We start from the raw sequence: 21,455 nt of genomic DNA, 5'->3' as shown, positions 1-21,455 counted from the left end.
TTGTTTTTTGTTTTGTTTTGAGACAGGGTCTCACTCTGTCACCCAGACTGGGGTGCAGTGTCACACTCACAGCTAACTGCAGCCTCAACCTCCCCCGGGCTCAAGCAATCCTCTCACCTCAGCCTCCCTAGTAGCTGGGACTACAGGTGCACACTACCACATCTGGCTAATTTTTGTCTTTTTGGTAGAGATGGGTTTTGTAGAGATGTTGTCCAGGCTGGTCTTGAACTCCTGGACTCAAGGGATCTGCCCGCCTCGGCCTCCCAAAGTGCTGGGATTAAGGCATGAGCCACTGTGCCCAGCCAATAATACAATTTCCTGTAAGTATTTGTTAAGTAGATAATAAAGACAAGATTTTTGTGAAGCAGTCTAGTGAATATCAATGAGGAAAACCTGGCAAAGTTTGAGTGAATCAATTCAGTGAAATCTGTCATTAAATAAGCTGACTGTTTAGAGAATTGGACAATAACTGAACAGTCATTTAGCAAACTGTTCAGCTTCTGCATGTAAACAAGCCATTTCTCCCCTCAGTTTCTTACTCTGTAAAATGAGGAGACTGGCGCAATGAAATACCATCTCATACCCATTAGGATAGCTACTATCAAAATCACAGAAAATAGTAAGTATTAGTGAGGATGTGGAGAAATTGGAACCTTGTACACGGTTGGCAGGGAGGTAAAATGGTGCAGCTGCTATGGAAAACAATTTGGCCGTTCCTTAAAAAATTAATTATCATATGATAATTGATATCACTTAACAGGGGATCCAGCCATTCCACTTCGGGGCACATATTCAGAAGAAATGAAAGTGGAATCTCGATATTGGTACACCCATGTTCACAGTAGCAAATTCACAATAGCCAAAAGATGGACGTGACCCAAGTGTACACTGATAGACAAACGGATAAACAAAATATGGTATATACATACCGTAATAGAATATCATTTAACATTAACCAGGAACGGGCTGGGTGCAGTGGCTCACATCTGTAATCCCAATACTTTGGGAAGCCAAGGCGGGCGGCTCACCTTAGGTCAGGAGTTTGAGACCAGCCTGGCCAACATGGTGAAATCCCATCTCTAATAAAAATATTAAAAAATTAGCCGGGCATGATGGCACATGCCTGTAGTCCCAGCTACTTTGGCGGCTGAGGCAGAAGAATCACTTGAACCTGGGAGGTAGAGGTTGGAACGAGCCAAAATTGCGCAACTGCACTCCAGCCTCAGCGATACAGTGAGACTCAGTCTCAAAAAAAAAAAAAAAAAAGCAGAAAGGAAATTCTGACACACGCTACAACATGGATGAAACTTGAGGATATTACGCTAAGTTAAATAAGCCAGTCACAAAAAGATAAATGCTGTATGATACTACGTATATGAAATACCTAGAGTAGTTAAATTCGTAAAGACGGAAAGTAGAATGGTGGGTGCCAGGGATCAGGGAAGAGGCAGTAGGAAGCTATTGTATGCTTACAGAGGTTCAGACACACAAGATGAAGAGAGTTCTGGAGATGGATGGTGATGGTTGTGCAAGTCTACTTACTACCACTGAACTATACACTTAAAAATGCTTTAGATGGTAAACTTATGTATATTTCACCACCATAAAAAACATTGGAAAAAATGAGGAAGTTGGACAAGTTCTTTAAGGTTCCTCTCAGCTATTAAAATTTATGATTTTTTAAGGTCAACAAACCATTGTAAGTATTGAAAACAAAAAAGTAAATGTCTACTCTGTAAATAATATCATGTTGGAGGTTACAGAAGTGGGAGAGCTTTATGAAATGCCATAAAATCTATTTTTTAAATTTGTTTTTTAGTTTAGAGACAGAGTCTCGATCTGTTACCCAGGCTGCAGTACAGGGCACAATCAGGTCACTGCAGCCTTGAACTCCCGGGCTCAAGTGATCCTCCTGCCTCAGCCCCCTGAGTAGTTAGAACAGGCACGTGCCACCATGCTTGGCTAATTAAAAAAAAATTTTTTTTGTAGAGACAAGAGTCTCACTATGTTGTCTAGGCTGGTCTCAAACTCCTGGCCTCAAGCAATCCTGCCTCGACCTCCCAAAGTGCTAGGACTATAGGCGTGAGCCACCATGCCCAGCTGACCTCTATTTTAGACTATATGTAATGAGGATGATGATGATTATTATTGCTCTGTATAAAGTAATGAATCCAGGTAACACAATGTTGCTTGAAAATTGTTGTGGGGATGTGATTTATAAACAGTTAAGAATTGTTGGTAGGTAGTTGATTACATGTTAAGTATACAAAAATAAATGGCTTTTATATTATTTAATATAAACAGGAAGGGTGTTAAAGAGAAATGCATCATAGCAACAAAAACTATAAATTACCCAGGAAATTAAAAATAGAACTACCATATGATTCAGCAATCTCACTACAGGGTATATAGCCAAAAGAAATGAAAACAGTATGTCGAAGAGATAGCTATCAGCACTCCCATGTTTACTGCAGCACTATTCACAATAGCCAAAATATGGAATCAACCTAAGTGTCCAATAATGAATGAATGTATAAAGAAAATATGGTATATCACACAATGGAATACTATTCAGCCATAAAAAAGCATGAAATCCTGTCATTTGTTACAATGTGAATGAACCTGGAGAACATTATGTTAAGTGACACATCAGACACAGAATGACACTGCATGATCTCACTCATATGTGGAATCTAAAAAAGTTGATCTCGGCCAGGTGCGGTGGCTCACGCCTGTAATCCCAGCACTTTGGGAGGCCGAGGTAGGTGGATCACTTGAGGCCAGGAGTTTGAGACCAGCCTGACCAACATGGTGAAACCCCATCTCTACTAAATATATAAAATTAGCCAGGTGTGGTGGTGGGCACCTGTAATCCCAGCTACCTGGGAGGAAGAGGCAAGAGAATCGCTTGAACCTGGAAGGTGGAGGTTGCAGTGAGCCGAGATCACACCATGGCACTCCAGCCTGGGTAACAAGAGTGAACTTGTTATTCTCAAAAGAATAATAATAATAATAAATAAATAAATAAATAAAGCTGATCTCATGGAAGTAGAGAGCAGAACAGTAGTTACCAGAGACTGGAGAGGGGGGTGGGGGGCTGAGGGGAGGATGGAAATAAGTTGGTAAATGAGTACCAAGTTACAATTATGTAGGAGAATAAGCTCTGGTGTTCTATTGCACAGCAGGTTAACTATAGTTAACAATAATGTATACAGTCATGCAATGCATAACATTTCAATCAATGATCGACTCTATATACAATGGTGGTCCCATAAGATTATAATAGGGCTGAAAAATTCCTATTGCCTAGTGATATCCCAGCAGTCATAATGTGGTAGCACAAGGCATTCAAGTTTGTGGTGATACTAGTGTAAACAAACCTACTGAGCCACCAGCCATACACACGCATAACACATACACTTATGTATAGTACATAATAATGATAGTAAATGACAATATTACTGGTTTATGTGTTTACTATACTTTTTATAGTTATTTAAGATATACCCCTTCTACTTATTAAAAAAAGCTAACTGTAGGCTGGGCGCGGTGGCTCACGCCTGTAATCCCAGCACTTTGGGAGGCCGAGGCAGGCGGATCACCTAAGGTAGGGAGTTCGAGACCAGCCTGACCAACATGGAGAAACCCTGTCTCTACTAAAAATACAACATTAGCTGGGCGTGGTGGTGCACGCCTGTAATCCCAGCTACTCGGAAGGCTGAGGCAGAAGAATCGCTTGAACTCAGGAGGTGGAGGTTGCGGTGAGCCGAGATTGTGCCATTGCACTCTGGCCTGGGCAACAAGAGCGAAACTCCAACTAAAAAAAAAAAAAAAAAAAAAAAGCTAACTGTAAAACAGCCTCAGGCAGGTCCTTAAGGAGGTATTCTAGAAAGAAGGCACTGTTGTCATATGAAATGGTGGGTCCATGTGTGTTACTGCCCCTGAAGACTTTCCAGTGGGACAAGATGTGGAGGTGGAAGACAGTGATATTGACTCTGGGTAGGCCTAGGCTAATGTATGTGTTTGTGTCTTCATTTTTAACAAAAATGTGTAAAAAAGATTTAAAAATTTAAAGATAGAAAAAAGCTCATAGAAAGCTTATAGAATAATGAAATAAAGAAAATATTTTTATACTGCTATACAATGTGTGTTTCCAGCTGTTATTACAAAAAAGTCAAAAAGTTAAAAAAAAATTGAAAAGTTTTTAAAATTAAAAAAGTTGGCCGGGCGCAGTGGCTCATGCCTGTAATCCCAGCACTTTGGGAGGCCAAGGTGGGCAGATCACTTGAGGCCAGGAGTTCGAGACTAGCCTAGCCAACACAGTGAAACCCTATCTGTACTAAAAATACAAAAAAAAAAAAAAAAAAATAGCCAGGCATGGTGGTGAGCACCTGTGATCCCAGCTACTCGGGAGGCTGAGGCAGGAGAATCACTTGAACCTGGGAGGCAGAGGTTGCAGTGAACTGAGATTGAGCCACTGCACTCTAGCCTGGGCAACAGAGCGAGACTCCATCTCAAAAAAAAAAAAAAAGTTACAGTAAGCTAAGGTTAATTTCTTATTGAAGAAATAAAAACATATTAATATTATTATTTTTGAGACAGAGTTTTGCTCGTTGCCCAGGCTGGAGTACAAAGGTGCGATCTCGGCTCACTGCAACCTCTGCCTCCCAGGTTCAAGTGATTCTCCTGCCTCAGCCTTCCAAGTAACTGGAATTATAGGCATGCACCACCACGCCTGGCTAATTTTGTATTTTCAGTAGAGATGGGGTTTCTCCATGTTGGTCAGGCTGATCTCGAACTCCCAACCGGAGGTGATCCACCTGCATCAGTCTCCCAAAGTGCTGGGATTACAGGCGTGAGCCACCATGCCCAGCTAAACATATTATTTTTATTTATTTATTCATTTATTTAGAGGCAGCGTCTTGCTCTGTTGTCCAGGCTGGAGTGCAGTGGTGTGATCAGAGCTCACTGCAAACTCTAACTCCTGGGCTCAAGCAATCCTCAGTTTCCTGATACCTAGGACTACAGTGTGCATCACCACACCCAACTACTATATATATATATATATATATATATATTTTTTTTTTTTTTTGGTAGAGATGGGGTCTCGCTATGTTGTCCATGCTTGATTCCAACTACTGGCCTTAAGTGATCCCACCACCTCAGCCTCCTCAAGTGCTGGCATTACAGATGTGAGCCACTGTGCCCAGCTAAAACATTGTTTATAAATTAAGTGTAGCCTGTGTACAGTATTTTATAAAATCTACAGTTGCGGACCGGGTGCGGTGGCTCATGCCTGTAATCCCAGCACTTTGGGAGGCCGAGGCGGGCGGATTACCGGAGGTCAGGAGTTTGAGACCAGCCTGGCCAACATGGTGAAACCCCATCTCTAGTAAAAAATATAAAAACTAGACGGGCATGGTGGTGGGCTCCTGTAATCCCAGCTATTCAGGAGGCTGAAGCAAGAGAATTGCTTGAACCCAGGAGACGGAGGTTGCAGTGAGCCGACAGGGTGCCACTGCACTCCAGCCTCAGTGACAGAGTGAGACTCCGTCTCAAAAAAAAAAAAAAAGCAAAAAAACAACAAACCCAACAACAACAAATAACAACAACAACAAATCTACAGTTGTGTACGGTAATGTCCTAGGCCTTCACATTCACTCATCACTCACTCACTGACTCATCCAGAAAAACTTGCAGTCCTGCAAGCTCCATTTATGATAAATGCTCTATACACCTGTATCATTTCTTATATTTTACACTGTATTTTTACTGTACTTTTTCTATGTTTAGATATACAAATACTTACCATTGTGTTCCAACTGCCTGCAGCACTCAGTACAGTGATATGCTGAGCAGGTTTGTGGCCTAGGAGCAATAGGCTAAACCATATAGCCTATGTATGTAGTAGGCTATACCATCTAGGTTTGTGTAAGCACACTCTATGATGTTCACACAACAACAAGATTGCCTAATGTTGCATTTCTCAGAATATATCCCAGTCATTATGTGATGCATGACTGTATTTCAAAATAGCTAGAAGATTTTTAATGTTCTCACTATAAATAAATAATAAGTGTTTGAGTGATTGATATGCTAATCACCTTGGTTTGATCATTACACAACGTATATATGTATCAAAACATCACATTGTACCCCATGAATAAGTACAATTATAATGTGTCAATTTAAGAATTACTCAGAAATAAATCTTTATACATGAAATATACAAGGTCTTATAGGAATTAAAACTATGGAATTCTACTGAAGGACATAAAAAATATGAATACATCTTCTCATAAGATTCATTATTATAAAGCTGTAACTTCTCTCCAAATCAATTCACAAATGTAATATTTAGGAGTTTTTTCATACATGGACAAAGATGGTGGAGCAACACAGCTTGTACAAAAGATTGCAACAACCTAAGTGTCTGTCAGCCGTGGCCTAGCTAAATATATTAATACTATGCATTGAGGAAAACAAGGTGGAACTTACCTGTATGTGCTGAAGTGGAATAATTTGCAAGATATATTAAGATAATTTGATAAAATGATTCTCAAGTTTCTCTGAAGAGTAAATGCCCATAAATATTTTGAAAAAGGAGAGAGGATTTTTCTTGATATCAAAATAAATTCTAAAGTTAAAGAAAATTAAAGCAGCATGATATTGAAGCTGAAATTTATAGAAAGAACAACAAACAGAAAGAAACTGACCATCCAGGAACCTACCCATGCATATCCAGGAGTTTAGCAGGTGGCATTTACAAACAGTAGGAAAAAGAGACTTTTCAATAAATGGCTAACCAATTAAAGAAAAAAAAAAAAAAGACATGATACCTGCGCCTCATGACACATGTAAAAATAAACTCCAGATGAATTAAGAGTATAGACTTAAAATTTTTAATTAAAAAAGAGAAGATAAGACTATTTTTACAATCTAGTACCTAAGACCTTCTATGTAAAATACAAAACACTGAAACCATAAAGATTTGACTAACAAAAATTTTTAAATACCATTTGGTAACCACGAATAAGGTAAAAAGACAAGAAACAAACTAAGAGAAAATATATCAGTTTTGAAAACTGCATTAAATTTCAATATGGAAACTGTGATCAGATTGCCAGGGTCTGACTAACATGACTTAAGTCTTCTGCTTCTTCCTCTTCTCTGCCTCCCCTTTCCTTCTGCCCTTCCCCTCTACTTCATTAGCTTCTTTTTTGTTTGTTTATCCAATTATCTCTCAGTGAACACTTAGGTTGCTTCCACCTTTTGGCTATTATAAATAATGCTACTACAAACATGAGTGCATTTTTCTGTTTGCATTTTTTAAGGAGAAAATAATCAGTATTTTAACAGAAAGAGTATTAAAAATGTACACAAGATTTAAAAAAATCAACAAGTATAAAAACAAAAGTCTTGGCCGGGCACGGTGGCTCACGCCTGTAATCCCAGCACTTTGGGAGGGCGAGGCAGGCGGATCACAAGGTCAGGAGTCCAGACCAGCACGGCCAATATGGTGAAACCCTGACTCTACTAAAAATAAAAAAATTAGCCAGGTGTGGTGGCATGTGCCTGTAGTCCTAGCTTCTTGGGAGGCTGAGGCAGGAGAATCGCTTGAACCTGGGAGGTGGAGGTTGCAGTGAGCCGAGATCCAATCACTGCACTCCAGCCTGGGGGATGCAGCGAGACTCCGTCTCAAATAAATAAATAAATAAATAAAAATAGAAAAGTCTTTCTCACCCTATACCCCAGCTCCCTTGCCCAGAAGTAACAGCTATCACCAGAAATACTCTATGCATATATGTACATATAAATATTCACTTTGCTTTTTCTACACTTCATATATCTTGCAAATTATTCCATTTCAACACACAGAGGGAAGTTCCACCTCATTGTTTTTCCTCAATGCATAGTATTTATTAATATATTTAGCTAGTCCACTGCTGATAGACACTTAGATTGTTGCAGTCTTTTGTATAAGCTATGTTGCAGTGAAATACTTGCTCCACCATCTTTGTCCATGTATGAAAAACTCCTAAATATAGAATAGGTGGGACAAAGAAATACACATTGAATATTGTGATAGCTATTGACAAACTGCCTGTCTCAGCAACAGTGTTTAAGGATGCCTGTTCACAACTGCTACTCCAGGCACACTGCCTATGGGGTAGCACTGCTAAAAAAAAAAAAAAAAAAAAAAACCTGCTCACTATATTTGAATACTTTACATAACTGAGCCTCAGTTTCTTTATCTTAAAATAAGGATAATAACATTATCTACTTGTGAGCTGGAAATGAGATAATGCATGTAAAGAGCCTACTATGTGGTTAATAAATGATAATTACAACAACAATATAATAGCATTTTCAATATTGATAATTATTAGGAATATTAAAAAGTACCTATAATTCAGTAAGAAAAAGATAAATCTAGTAGAAAAATAGGTTAAAAATGTGTTTGGTCAATTTCCAAAAGATGAAACCTAAATGACTAGTATATAAAAAGATGTTCAGCTGGGCCCAGTGGCTCATGCCTGTAGTCCTAAGCACTTTGGGAGGCCGACATGGGCAGATTGCTCGAGCTCAGGAGTTCAAGACCAGCCTGGGCAACATGGTGAAACCGTATCTCTACAAAAAATAAAAAATATTAGCTGGGTGTGGTGGTGCATGCCTGTAGTCCCAAGTACTTGGGAGGCTGAGGTGGGAGGATCACTTAAGCCCAGGAGGTCGAGGTTGCAGTGAGCTGAGATTGTGTCACTGCACTCCAGCCTGGGTGACAAAGTCAGACCGCCATCACACATACACACACACACACACACACACACAAATATATATATATATAAAAATATATGGGCCGGGCATGGTGGCTCACGCCTGTAATCCCAGCACTTTGGAAGGCCAAGGTGGGCGGATCACGAGGTCAGGAGATCGAGACCATCCTGGCTAACACGGTGAAACCCCGTCTCTACTAAAAAATACAAAAAATTAGCCAGGCGTGGTGGCGGGCGCCTGTAGTCCCAGCTACTCAGGAGGCTGAGGCAGGAGAATGGCGGGAACCCGGGAGGCGGAGCTTGCAGTGAGCCAAGATCATGCCACTGCACTCCAGCCTGGGCGACAGAGCCAGACTCTGTCTCAAAAAAAAAATAAATAAATAAAATAAATAAATATATTTATATATTTGTTTATAAAGAAAAGACATTCAAAGTCAGAACTGACTAGATAATGGAAATTAAAACAACACGGTACCTGCACAATGTGCACATGTACCCTAAAACTTAAAGTATAATTAAAAAAAAAAAACAAAAAAAAAAAACAAAAAAAAAAAAACACGGTACTTGCCGCGAACAGTGGCCTGTAGTCCCAGCTACTCAGGAGACTTGAGGCAAGAGGGTCACTTGAGTCCAAGAGTTTGAGTTCAGCCTGGACAACATAGCGAGACCCTGCCTCTAAAAAAAAAAAAAAAATCAACACCACCACCAGACTCCATTTTGCCTATCATACTGGCAAATGTTAAAAATATGAATACTACTGGCTGGGCGCGGTGGCTCATGCCTGTAATCCCAGCACTTCGGGAGGCCGAGGCGGGCAGATCACGAGGTCAGGAGATCGAGACCATCCTGGCTAGCAAGGTGAAATCACGTCTCTACTAAAAATACAAAAAATTAGCCAGGTGTGGGGGCGGGCGCCTGTAGTCCCAGCTACTTGGGAGGCTGAGGCAGGAGAATGGCGTGAACCCAGGAGGTGGAGCTTGTAGTGAGCCGAGATTGCGCCACTGCACTCTAGCCTGGGCGACAGAGCAAGACTGCATCTCAATTTAAAAAAAAAAAAAAAAAAAAAAATGAATACTACTCACTGATGTTGAGGGTGGAGGGGATAATCTTCATCCATGTGCCAGTGATGGAAATAGAAACTAGCATTAGCATTGTGGGAACAATTTGAGGTACCTATCAAAAATTTAAAGGCACAAAAATATCCTCAGCTTTTCTACTTTCATAAATCTATCCCATCACATGTAAATACACAAATAACTGCTGAGGGACATGTGTGCAAAGATGTTCACTGCAACATGATTTGTGGAAAGAGGAAGAAATTGAGAGAGAGAGAGAGAAAACCCACACTCCTCACCCAAGAAAAAAAAACCTGGAAATAATCGAAATGCCCAGCAGTATAGGAATAGTTAAATACATGATTGTATACTAATACTGTAGAAAACTACACAGCTATTTTTAATGTATTAAATCTGCATGTATTGACATTGAAGGATATTATTGATATATTGTTGAGAGAAAAAGCTAAATTACAGGAAAAAATGGCTTGTACACTATCAGAACAAACAATATGACACACACACACATATACACCGAGCTATTTATTTGTATATCCACAGAAAATATTTTAAAGTGCACAAAACAATAAAATTTTTGTTACTTCATGGAGCTGGTAGGGAATAGGAGGTAGAAAGACCAAAGATTTTCACAGCATATTTCACATATTTATAAATTGCTTGATTTGTTTTCGCAATGAACATATGGTACTTATAGAATTTAAAAAAAAATTTTTTTTTTTTTGAGACAGTCTCTTGCTCTGTTACCCAGGCTGGAGTGCAGTGGCGTGATCTCGACTCACTGCAAACTCAGCCTCCCAGGTTCAAGTGATTCTTGTGCCTCAGCCTCCCTAGTAGCTGGGATTACAGGTACGTGCCACCACGCCTGGCCTAGAATTAAAATTTTGACTCCGTCTCAAAAAAAAAAATATTTTATTTTATTATTTACTTATTTATTTATTTATCGAGACAAAGTCTCACTCTATTGCCCAGGCTGGAGTACAATGGCGCAATCTCGGATCCTGCAACCTCTGCCTCCTGGATTCAAGCGATTCTCCTGTCTCAGCCTCCCAAGTAGCTGGGATTACAGGCGCGCACCACCAGGCCTGGCTAATTTTTGTATTTTTAGTAGAGACAGGGTTTCACCATGTTGGTCAGGCTGGTCTCGAACTCCTGACCTCGTGATCCACCTGCCTCGGCCTCCCAAAGTGCTGGGATTACAGGTGTGAGCCACTGCGCCCAGCCTACAATTTTAACTTAATAGTTGTGTAACTGTAATAAAACATGTTGAGTCACTGAATACACACTTAGAGTGTCTACTATATATATCAAGCACTATTGTAGATGCTAATTAACAAAACTGAAATGGCCAGGCCCTCACAGTGGCTCACGCCTGTAATTCTGGCACTTTGGGAGGATGAGGCAAGAGGATCACTTGAGGCCAGGAGTTCAAGACCAGCCTGTACAACATAGTAAGACTCCATCACTACAAAAAAAAAATTTTTTTTTTAATTAGCTGGGCAAGGTGGTGCATACCTGTAATCCCAGCTATCCACCTGTAGTGCCAGCTTCTTGGGAGGCTGAGGAGCAAGGATTGCTGGAGCCCAGGAGTTCAAGATTACAGTAAACTATACTAGTCCGAGATTACAGTGAGCTGTAATCATGCCACTGCACTCCAGCCTGGGTGACAGAGTGAGACCCTGTCTCTAAGCAAACAAAAATCAAAACTGAATGGTCATTAGGATTTGTGTGTGTGTGTGTGTGTGTTTGTGTGTGTGTGAGAGAGAGAGAGAACAAGAACAAGAATTTCAGTTAATAATGAGTAACATGAAAAAATAAAATTACAACTGGTAGGAGTTATTCAGCCAGGCGTGGTGGCTCAGGCTTGTAATCCTAGCACTTTGGGAGGTTGAGGCAGGTGGATTGCTTGAGCCCAGGAGTTCAAGACCAGCCTGGGCAACATGGCGAGACCCCTACTAAAAATACAAAAAAATTAGCTGAGTGTGATGAGGTGTGTCTTTAGTCACAGCTACTTGGGAGGCTGAAGCGGGAGGATTGCTTGAGCCCAGGAGACACTCCAGCCTGGGTGACACAGTGAGACCCTGGCTCAAAAAAATAGTTACTCAACTGGGCATGGTGGCTCACGCCTGTAATTCCAGCACTTTGGAATTACTCAGCTCAGGCTGAGGCCAGAGTATTGCTTAAGCCCAGGAGTTTGAGATCAGCCTGGGCAACATAGTGGGACCCTGTCTCTACAAAAAATTAAAATATTAGGTCGGTATGATGGCACACACCTGTGGCCCCAGCTACTCAGGAGGCGGAGGTGGGAGGATGGCCTGAGCCCAGGAGGTCAAGGTTGCAATGAGCTGTGATTGTACTACTGCACTCTAGCCTGGGTGACAGAGTGAGACCTCATCTAAAACAAAAAGAATTACTGCTTAGAGAGCTGCTTTAGATATACGGTGATTGGGTCACCTTTGAGGAGGCGACATCTGAGCTGAGGTGTAAAGATCAAGAAGGAGCCCACATCATGATTGGGTCACCTTTGAGGAGGTGACATCTGAGCTGAAGTGTGACGGTTAAGAAGGGGCCCGCATTGTGGAAATCCATGGCAATAGAGTTTTTAAGACAGAGGGAATAGCCAAGTATAAAGATTCTCAGGTGGGAATGAATTGTGCATGGTCAAGGAACAGAAAGAAGGCCAGTCACTAGAGATTATCAACTAGGAGAAGAGAAACATGAAATGAGATCAGAAAGGAAGGCAAAGGCCAGATCATATATACAAATGGGCTTATAATGTACCTCAATAGTTTTCCTGAATAGTTACAAATAAACCCCTTTCCTTCAACTTAACATTCCATGTTTCACATATTACAGTAATCATTTGTAATTTACTGAGACAGCTATTTAAATCATGCTATGAGGCAGATGTGTCTAGATGAATAAGTCATCTAGTATGTGAACATATTTGAAACCCAGTATCTGCATCCCAATGCAGCTTTCTTTTTCTTTTCTTTTTTTTTTTCCCCTCTGTCACCCAGACTGCAGTGCTATGGCACAATCATAGTTCACTGTAAACTCAAACTCCTAGGCTCAAGCAATCAATCCTTCCACCTCAGCCTCCCCAAGTAGCTGGGACTATAGGCATGTACCACCATGCCTGGCTAATTTCTTTTTAAATTTTCAGTAGAGATGAAGTCTTGCTATGTTGCCCAGGTAAACTCCTGGCCTCAAGGGATCCTCCCACCTTGGCCTTCTAAGTGCTGGATTACCGGCATGAACCACTGTGCCCAGCCATAGCTTTGTTTTTCTTTATTCTGCACATAAGCAATAAAGCTTTTGGACAAAACCCCACATTACACCCTGGAAAGAAAAACAACTATTGGCTATCATTGATAGGAGTGTATAGAAAGTGACGATATCTAAAACAAGTGATAGTTCAGCCAGATAGCATCTTAATACACAATACATACCTTTAATCCTATATTTATAATTTATTTGTGGTCTCTGGGTATTTATTACATTTTATGGAATAAATTACATGCTATAGTAATACTTGAGAATTTGGGATTCTATAAGGGATTCTATAAATACCTGGGGGAACATCAAGTATATTGACACTAAAAGGTCTGGAGTACATTTATCTGCAAACTATTTCTTTATAGATAACTCAAAGTTACATTTAGCCTGAAATATAATAATTCTGAATTTCTGTATTACAATTTAATATTTTACGCTTTATGCACAATGTCTCTATATTTGAAATTTTTACCATCTAAGGCTCAGAAACTGGACAGAAGGCTAAATATCCTTAAACTTACCAATTTATTTAGAACATCACAAATATCAAATTTTGCCCAGGTGTGGTGGCTCACGCCTGTAATCCCAGCACTTTGGGAGGCCGAGGCGGGCGGATCATGAGGTCAGGAGATCGAGACCATCCTGGCTACTACGGTGAAACCCCATCTCTATTAAAAAAATACAAAAAAATTAGCCAGGTGTGGTGGCGGGCGCCTGTAGTTCCAGCTACTCGGGAGGCTGAGGCAGGAGAATGGCATGAACCCGGGAGGCGGAGGTTGCAGTGAGCTGATATTATGTCACTGCACCCTAGCCTGGGTGACAGGGCAAGACTCGGTCTCAAAAAAAAAAAAAAAATCAAATTTTTATAGATCATTAAGAATTTTACTCACCATATCCACTTAGAAAACAAATAATTCATCTGATGGTTATTATTTTGGGTTAGGAAACTTCCTTTATTTAATCCCAGAATCTGACCCTTAAGAATTTTTTTTTTTTTTTTTTTTTGAGACAGAGTCTCGCTCTGTCACCCAGGCTGGAGTGCAGTGGCGCAATCTCAGCTCACTGCAACCTCCGCCTCCTGGGTTCATGCCATTCTCCTGCCTCAGCCTCCCAAGTAGCTGGGACTACAGGCACCCGCCACCACACCCGGCTAATTTTTTTGTATTTTTTTAATAGAGATGGGGTTTCACCGTGGTAGCCAGGATGGTCTCCATCTCCTGACCTCGTGATCTGCCTGCCTCGGCCTCCCAAAGTGCTGGGATTACAGGCGTGAGCCACTGCTCCCAGCCTGACCCTTAAGAATTTCCAAGCATTTTATAAACTCATCAGTACCTCTTTATGCGGGTAAATAGAATCACAGAGGTGGAAATATAATTCAGAGTTTGGCTAACAAATTTGAGATAATTCCAAAATTGCACCTCTGAACATGACTCCTATTCAGGGTTACCACTGTATCTATACTGGGGAGGATGGTCATGTTAGCCTGTTTTGTCTTGGGAGGTTACTGTTGGAAACCACTGCAATTTCAGCTCCCCACTGCCTCTTACGAAGCACAAGCTAGATTTATTGGGAGGGGAAAAGCAGCCAGGGCCATACAAAATTTCAGTATGTTTATGAATTATTTAACAATAAACATATCAAAAAGTATTGTCTTTTCGGGAACAGATACAAGAAATATTCACTTCATCTTTCCTGAAATTGCCTAGTTTTACGTTATTGTTCCATCTCACATTCTTTGGAAGGAAATTCAAATGGCCAATAAATATAGAAATAAGACATGTCAAAAAAATTTTAAATGCCCAAGGCTGGTATGGGAAATTGGGAAACCTCACACGTTACTGGTGGGAGTACAGGTTGTTGCAAACCTATTGAAGGGCAACTTGAGAATATGTCACAAAAGCCTTAAAAGAAACTGATACCTTTTGACCTAGTAATTCCATTTCAAGGAATTTATCCAAGAAATTATTCATAGATGTGTGCAAATTAAATAAATAAAATAATAATAAATAACAACCTACCAGTCCATTTAAGTTCTTTATGTTGTTTCTTCCTAAAGATAATATCCTCAAGTTTTCTGTAGTGAAAAGAAAACATTTTTTTGTTTACTAGAATCATATTACACAATTGTTGTAAATCTAGAATAATAAAGCTTTAATAAGTTTTATATAATAGATATCCTTATACAATGAGTAAGAAAGGTTGTGTTAACAAAAATGGGTAATCAAGTAGAAAATAACATTGACCTATCATCTAAAGTAAACACTACAGGTATAATTTCATAACATGTCAATATTAAATTTAAAAATGGTTAGCTATCTGGAACACATGGTCTTAAATTGCTGGCTAATAAAAATATTACAGGATAAAATAGCAGTAGAGAATATTTTGAGTTTGGGAGCATATATATTTCAAATCTCTTATAAGAACTCATACTAGAAAATAAGAACATATATTTATATATTGTCCACCTCACTCCATGAAGGATCAGAAGTGAAAAAAAATTAATTTGGTATTTAAAAAATCATTTGCTTTCAAGTTTTTAAATAATTAGACTGTGATTTGGTTAAAAAATAAAATGCCTGGCCGGGCATGGTGGCTCACACCTGTAATCCCAGCACTTTGGGAGGCTGAGGCAGGCGGATCACGAGGTCAGGAGATCGAGACCATCCTGGCTAACACGGTGAAACCCCGTCTCTACTAAAAATACAAAAAATTAGCTGGGCGTGGTGGTGGGCACCTGTAGTCCCAGCTACTCGGGAGGCTGAGGCAGGAGAATGGTGTGAATTCAGGAGGCGGAGCTTGCAGTGAGCCGAGATCTCGCCACTGCACTCCAGCCTGGGCGACAGAGCGAGAATCCGTCTCAAAAAAAATAAAAATAAAAATAAATAAAAAATAAAAAATAAAATAAAATGCCTATCTTTATTTTTTAAAGGTTATTTCTATTTGTATATCTATAGGCTATTTCTGGAAGAGAAAAAAGAAAGTAGAAACCGTGGTTGTCTTTGGGGAGGAACTAATAGAAGTAGACATTTCCCATTGTAACCTCTTTTGAACCATTTGAATAAAACCAGGTGCATATATTATTTTTCCAAATTAAAAATAAATTTCTTTTTGAAACACCCAGGAAACCTCATTTCTGTTCCAAGAAACTACTGTGATTACTTTTGCTTATTACTATATTTAATTTTCATAACTTAAACATCTATAACTTCTTTGTCTAATATGGTGGTCACTAGCCACATGCGGCTGTTTAATTAAAATTAATTACAATTTAAAATTCAATTTCTCAGTCACATTAGCCACATTTCATAGTGCTTAATAACTATATGTAGCTAGTAGCAACTGTATTGGGACAGTGCTGACAGTTCTGTTGGATGACATTGTTCTATAACATCCATAATTGAATGGTAAGAACTCAAATCCAATTAACTGAGTTTCAATCCCAACTCTCTAGGGAAGCAAACAAACCTCTTTGAATCTATTTTACCATATATAAAATGGGGAAATATAATTTCTATCTTATAGGAATTTAAGGATGAAATGAGATAATTACCTAAAATATTCAGTGAAATGTGTAACCCATGGTAAGTACACAATACAGATGTGTGTGTGAATGTGTGTGTGTGTGTGTGTGTGAGAATCAGGCATATATAACTTCAATTTATTTAATAAATTAATTTGTCTTACAAGAAACAATGAGCTTTTAGAGCAAGGTATTTTAAGAGTGGTCTAATTCACACAAAATGAGTTAACTGTTGAAGCAAGACCCCATGTTATGGGCTGAACTGTGTCCCCCGGAAAATTCATATCTTTAAATCCTAATCCCTAGTATCAGAATAGGACTGCATTTGGAGACAGAGCCTGTAAAGAGGTAATTGGGCCAGGCATTGTAGCTTATGCCAATTATCCCAGCGCTTTGAGAAGGTGAAGTGGGAGGATCATTTGATGCCAGAAGTTCGAGACCAGCCTGGGCAACATAGAAAGACTCTGCCTTTACAGAAATAAAAATAAAAAATAAAAAATAAAAAATTTAGACCGGGCGTGGTGGCTCATGCCTGTAATCCCAGCACTTTGGGAGGCCGAGGCAGGTGGATCACGAGCTCAGAAGATCGAGACCATCCTGGCCAACATGGTGAAACCCCATCTCTACTAAAAATACAAAAATTAGCTGGGCATGGTGGCGCATGCCTGTAATCCCAGCTACTTGGGAGGCTGAGGCAGGAGAATCGCTTGAACCCGGGAGGCAGAGGCCACAGTGAGCCAAGATTGCGCCACTGCACTCTAGCCTGGTGACAGAGCAAGATTCCCTCTCAAAAAAAAGTTTAGCTGGGCATGGTGGCACATGCCTGTAAGCCTAGCTACTCAGGGAGGCTGAGGCAGGAGGATGGTTTCAGCACAGGAGTTTGCACCACTACACTCTAGCCTGGGTAACAGAGTGAGACCCTGTCTAAAAGAAAAAAAGAAAAAGGTAATTAATTGGGCCATTTGGACACTTAAAAAAAAATAAAGGGGTAATTAAGGTAAAATGAGGTCATTTGGATGGGCCCTAATCCAACATGATCGGTATCCTTGTAACAAGAGGCAATTTGGACATAGACACAGAGAAAAGAACATGTACAGAGAGAGGGAGGGGCCAGGTGTAGAGGCTCACGCCTGTAATCCCACCACTTTGGGAGGCCGAGGCGGGTGGATCATGAGGTCAGGAGTTCGAGACCAGCCTGGCCAACATGGCGAAACCCTGTCTCTACTAAAAATAAAAAAATTAGCTGGGCATGGTGGTGTGTCCCTGTAATCCCAGCTACTCGGAAAGCTGAGGCAGGAGAATTGCTTGAACCTGGGAGGCGGAGGTTGCAGTGAGCCAAGATCGTGCCATTGCACCCTAGCCTGGGTGATAGAGCAAGGCTCTGTCTCAAAAAAAAAAAGAGACAGAGGGAGAAGACCGCCATCTACAAGCCAAGCAGAGCGGCCTCAGAAGAGATCAACCACACTGACATCTTGATCACAACTACAGGACTTTTACCCTCCAGAACTGTGAGAAAATTTCTATTGTTTAAGCCACCCAATCTGTGGGACTTTGTTACAGCAACCTAGCAAACTAATATATCCCATATAACTATAAATTTATGAAAATTAAATATTTAAGAAAATCACATAATTATTCTTTAAAGCTTCTTGATATGAAAAAACACTATTTTCTTTTTTCTATTTCATGAAGAATTAAATGCTTATTCGATAACTTATTGACTCAACACATAAGTTACTGACCATCTACTATACACCAGGAACAGCAATAAGCACTTGCAATATTACAGCAAATAATACAGACAAAAATTCCTGCTATCAAGGAGCTAACATTTGGCAGATAAACAAAATAAGTAAGTATATTAGATAGTGAAAAATGTGAAGGAGAAAAGAAATAAGCAGGTAAAAGGAATGAAATATCAGGAGGTTGGGAACAGTTGATTTTTTGATAGGAGATGATGTTAGGGAAAGACCCAAAGGAAGTTAGTAAGGGAGTTCACCATGCAGATATCTGGAGGAAGAACATTTACACGCAAGAGAACTTCAAGTACAAAGGCTTTGAGGCAGGACCGCATAAGCTGAGAGAATGAAGGAAGAGTAATAGGACATGAAATTAGAAGAAATATTCTTGGTTGTAAGTCCATATGTATAATATGAAAGAAATTAGAGGAAATAATAGGCTTTAGAGAGGATGTGAGAGAGAGGAGTCAAGAAATTGCCAAGAGGTTTGGCCTGAACAACTGGAAAAATGGACTTGTCACTATCTGAGATAAATATGGCTCAGCAGTGGCTCACTCACGCCTATAATCCCAGAACTTTGGGAGGCCAAGGCAGGCAGATTGCTTGAGCCCAGCAATTCGAGACCAGCCTGGGCAACATGGGGAGACCCCAACTCTAAAAAAATACCAAAAAAAAAAATTAGTCGGGCTTGTGGTGCACACCTGTAGTCCCAGCTACTCAGGAGGCTGAGGTGGGAGGATCGCTTGAGCCCAGGAGGTAGAGGTTGCAGTGAGCCGAGATGGCATCATTGCACTCCAGCCTGGGTGACAGAGCAAGATCCTGTAAAAAGAAAAGAAACACACAAGGAGTTGGTTTATCTGGGGCTAGGGGAATATATCAAGACTCAGTTTTGGACATGTTAAGTGTGAGATGTTGGCCAGTCACTGTGGCTCATGCCTGTAATCCCAGCACTTTGATTCAAGAGATCCTCCCACCTCAGCCTCCCAAGTAGCTGGGATTATAGGCGCATGCCACCACGCCTGGCTAATTTTTTTTGTATTTTTAGTAGAGACGAGGTTTCACCATGTTGGCCAGGCTGGTCTTGAAGTCCTAGCCTCAAGTGATCCACCTGTCTGGGCATCCTAAAGTGCTGGGATTACAGATGTGAGCCACCATCCCCAGCCATAAAATTAAATTAAAAAAAAAAAGAAAAAATCAATTTAAAAAAAGTATGAGATGTCTGTTAGATATCCCGTGGAAATATCACCCAATGGAATGTATGAATCTGCAATTCAGAGGACACAGTTGGGCTAGAGATCTAAATGTGGGAGCCATCAGCATACTGATGGTGAGGCCATGACTCTAGATGAGATAATCTAGGGAGTAAATGAAGAAAAAAAAGAGAAGGGATACAAGAACTGAGTCGTGGGGACTTGCAATATTTAAAGGTTATGGACGTGAAACTGGGAAAAAGTGGCCAAAAAGACAGGAGGAAATCAAGGGGGACAGTATCCTAAAGCCAAATACTGAAAATGCTTTAAAGAGGGAAGAGAAATCATGCGTATCAAAAAATACGCTGATTCATCAACTAAGATGAGGACTGAGAAATGACCTCAGCAATTGGAGATAACAAATATATGCAACTTTTTCTAAGATAATCTCTAACCCCTTTTTGAAAAACTGCACATGAAAATGGTAACGAATGGCTAAAAAGACCATATTTATTACTGTATAAGGAAATAAATTATGATATCCAAAGTTAATAGATTAAGTGTTCTAACATAACATAATATATATTTTCCATATTTTATGTGCTGCATAAGTAGGGTACCACTAGAAGAAAAGTACTATTGTTTTCTTCATACAGTATCCTGATGAAAATCAAAACTGTGCTTTCAAGTTTTATGCTTATTTGTAACCTGTAACCTGAAGGAGTAAAGTATAGTTTTTCACCAAAGATAAATGGAAACAAAATTTATTTTCTAATCTTTAAGATTATTATTCATATTATACAGCTTTTTACTCATGGTTTGAACATAGTCATATCAAGCAATTTTCTAGTCACAATTCTGGTACAATAAATATAAACTGCTATTAGGGTCGTTCTGCCTGATAAATCACCTGTTAAATAGGAATACCTATTTATTTCAGATCTTCTTATGATGGCATAATAGGTAAGACTATAGTGTCATGAAAGGAGATGGGTAGGAGGCAAGCTAAAGCATAACTTCAATCCTCATATGGATCAATTAGCTTCTTTTTGCTTCATAGTCACAGATAAAATGTATTCGCTAGCCACAGACTACATAAATTATATTTGTAACTAGCAGAACTAAAATGAAATGAGCCAAATATAGCAAATATCTATACTCTCTGATTTTGTGTCTACAGCAGACATGAACAATTGATCAAGGTATTCGTTCCACTAAGTTTTTAGAACTCTTATTATTACAATTTTCCTGAGAGTCTCTACCAACTGACCCAAGTTAGAAAGTGATTTAAAACCCACTGCCAGCCCTACATAGAAGGTCATCCATTTTCACTATTATCATAGTCATTTTTTTTTTTTTTTTGAGATGAGTCTCACTCTGTCACCCAGGCTGGAGTACAGTAGCGTGATCTCGGCTCACTGCAACCTCCGCCTCCCAGGTTCCAGCTATTCTCCTGCCTCAGCCTCCCACGTAGCTGGGATTACAGGCGCACGCCACCACACCTGGCTAATTTTTGTATTTTTAGTAGAGACAGGGTTTCACCACATTGGCCAGGCTGATCTCAAACTCCTGACCTCAGGTGATCCACCCGCCTCGGCCTCCCAAAGTGCTGGGATTACAGGTGTGAGCCACCGTGCCCAGCCCATAGTCATGTTTTTATATAAAGAAAATCATGTAATCTGTCATGATAAATAATATGTTATCAACTTGCTTAGTCACATTTAAGCAAGTTACTTCAATTACAGAGAAAAAAACTGAGGCAGAAAATAAAATGTAATAGCTTAAATTGTTTGAGTGAGTCAGCAAAAAATTAGAATAGACAGGCATCTCACACACAACTCTACTAGTTAACACTATGTAAATACCGAAGGCCAACT

At 39.9% G+C, this 21,455-nt stretch overlaps 1 protein-coding gene across 4 annotated transcripts in view; it reads right to left on the bottom strand.

Moving 5' to 3' along the window:
* DNAL1 (dynein axonemal light chain 1) overlaps window positions 1–21,455 on the bottom strand; it is a 59,899-nt gene that overhangs the window by 16,971 nt on the left and 21,473 nt on the right. For all 4 annotated transcript variants that reach the window (XM_003824147.4, XM_063596318.1, XM_063596317.1 and 1 more), the window contains one exon: window positions 15,145–15,200. In XM_003824147.4, coding sequence (XP_003824195.1) covers window positions 15,145–15,200 — 56 coding nt within the window. The remainder of the gene's footprint in view (window positions 1–15,144; window positions 15,201–21,455) is intronic.

Source organism: Pan paniscus, chromosome 15 (assembly GCF_029289425.2).
Source record: "Pan paniscus chromosome 15, NHGRI_mPanPan1-v2.0_pri, whole genome shotgun sequence".
In the NCBI taxonomy this organism is placed as follows: domain Eukaryota; kingdom Metazoa; phylum Chordata; class Mammalia; order Primates; family Hominidae; genus Pan; species Pan paniscus.
This window is presented reverse-complemented; position numbering and strand designations above follow the sequence as displayed.